Here is a 2,298-nt window from a genome sequence, read left to right as displayed (position 1 = left end):
TCCTGCTGAGCTTTTTCTACAAAAAAAGCCCTGGTCTGGATAAAAGTGAAATTGTCCTGACCAAGGCCATGGGTGGGCTTTCTATGTCAGCACCTATGTCAGTAACTGATGGGGAGCCAGTGGGGTCACGGCAGAATGGGAGTCATGGGCACGCTCTGTCTACCTCCCCCTAATAGCCGAGCTGTGGCATTCTGGACCAGATGGAGCCTCTGAGTTGGTTTTGAGGGGAGGCCCATGCGCCGTGGATTACAGCAGTCAGGTCTCGAGGTCACCGTGGGGGTGGATCCGGGGGGCCAGATCAGCCATATCGAGGTAAGGGGTCATTTTCCCAAAGCTAGATGGATTTGAACAGGGGTCATTTCGTAGAAAAAGAGGTGCAGGAGCGCATTAGCATAACTCATTAGCATCACTTATTTGCATAGGCCACACCCCCTGACATCACCGGAAGTGTGTCAGAAGGCAACACCCACCGCTCAGGCTCCACTGGACTGTTTTGGATTGACAGCTATTGGGGGTGGGGACATGCAGATCTGCCAGCGCAGAGGAGGGAGAGCTTGTACCTGAATAAACCTTGGCCTTAAAGGTGCCACTGGACTCTTTTGGATTGCTAGCTGGGGGGAGGGAATGCACAGATCTGTGCAGGAAGGAAGGAAGGAAGGAAGGAAGGAGAGAAAGAAAGAGAAGGAAAGAAGGAGGGAAAGGGAAAGAAGGAGAGAAGAAAAGAAAAAGGGCTGCTTCTTGCTCCTCGTGGCCCGGGGCTGCTGGGAGCAGGGGGCGAGGCTTGTTGCATGTGCCCGCCTCCTGGGCTCTTTACTGCCGGAGCTCTGCTCCTGTGAGCTCCCGCAAGAAATGACCCCTGGATTTGAAAGAAAGCCTCTTTTTTGCAATTCCATTGTTTCTCCAGCAGTAAAGTTGGGTCTTGGATAACCCTGAAGCTCTTAAATGCATTGGGGAAGGTCAGCTTGTACGCACCATCAAAAGTGGGGAGCGTAATGTCCTTCAAGACCACCACTTTCCCAACCAGCATTACTTTTTATCTTTCCAGGATTTAGTTTCAGTTTATTCACTCGTAGCCATTTAGCCACAAGCAGCGATTTTGGACCTCTATCGCATCACCTTGGATATGGATGGATGGATGGATAGATATAGATATAGAAAGGGATGGGGGAGAGGGAGATATCTATATAAATCCAATCTCCTCTTCCTCTTCCTCCTCTGCCTCCTCTAGTTGCAAACATAGAAAATGTTATGTATTGGGACTGAATAATCCCTGATTGAATCACCCTAGAGACTGGCTGAGCTTGGAGCACAAGAACAATAGCTGACCAGGACTCTGGAATAAACCAATCAAGTAGTAATGTTTTATAAATAGCCTATCACAGGTTGTGTGTGTGGGGTGTGTGTGTGTGGGGTGTTTTGTATGCATATAAGCAGGACTCTGGCCCTGCTAGAGTTGTCTTAGAGTTAAGCTGAAATCACTAATAAACTATGAGCTGATCACTATACGCATCTCAAACCCAGTATATTTCAGAAACAGTGAAAGGTGAACAGTAGGACCCACCTTACCGCCTATGCGTTCCCACACAGGTCTCTCCCCGCCCTGGGGACCCTGGCACTGACCGGGACCGTGTTTGGAGCCTATATCATGGCGATGGCAGCCATGAGCCCGTGTCCGTTGCTGCAGCGCTCGGAGTGGGGGGATGCCATCATCGTAAGTATTCGCCCCCCAAAAAAAAGGGCATTCGCCCCCTCTGGCTGCTTCCTGACTCACAAACTTCTCTGCTTTCTGACTCAGAGAGCGGCTTCTGAGAAATGCAAGAAGATGGAATCAGTGGCTACTAGACTATGGGGGCAAAGGGGAACCTCCACATCCAGAGGCAGTCAACCTCTGAATCCCAGGGCCAGGAGGCAACATCAGGGGATTCGATAGATTCATGGAGGAGAGGGGTCTCTTTAAGTATCATAGCTAGTAGCCATTGATGGGCCTATCCCCTATTAAAGCTGTCTATGCCAGTGGCCATCACTACATCCTCTGGCAGCAAAATCCGCATTTTAAATAGAGCAGAGGGGAAAGGCTTGGGGGGCAGAAAATCAGCATCTGAGGAAGTGTGCCTACACAGGAAAGGTGCCACTGGACTCAAATTCTTTCTGTTGTTTCAGACTAACATGGCTACCCACCTGAAATAAATACGGTTAGTCTTTAAGAGACTACTGCTCTTCCTTCCTTCCTTCCTTCCTTCCTTCCTTCCTTCCTTCCTTCCTTCCTTCCTTCCTTCCTTCCTTCCTTCCTTCCTTCCT

The 2,298-nt window shown here is 49.8% G+C and overlaps 1 protein-coding gene across 1 annotated transcript in view; it reads left to right on the top strand.

Annotated features, from left to right (window-relative positions):
- SLC52A3 (solute carrier family 52 (riboflavin transporter), member 3) overlaps window positions 1-2,298 on the top strand; it is a 13,903-nt gene that overhangs the window by 3,550 nt on the left and 8,055 nt on the right. Inside the window, exon 3 of the mRNA XM_015410526.1 lies at window positions 1,588-1,711. Within this exon, the coding sequence (XP_015266012.1) occupies window positions 1,588-1,711 (124 nt within the window). The remainder of the gene's footprint in view (window positions 1-1,587; window positions 1,712-2,298) is intronic.

Source organism: Gekko japonicus, unplaced genomic scaffold (assembly GCF_001447785.1).
Source record: "Gekko japonicus isolate JY-2015 unplaced genomic scaffold, Gekko_japonicus_V1.1 scaffold2621, whole genome shotgun sequence".
NCBI classification, from domain to species: Eukaryota; Metazoa; Chordata; class Lepidosauria; order Squamata; family Gekkonidae; genus Gekko; species Gekko japonicus.
Note: the sequence above shows the minus strand (reverse complement) of the source record. Positions and strands in the feature narration are given on the sequence as shown.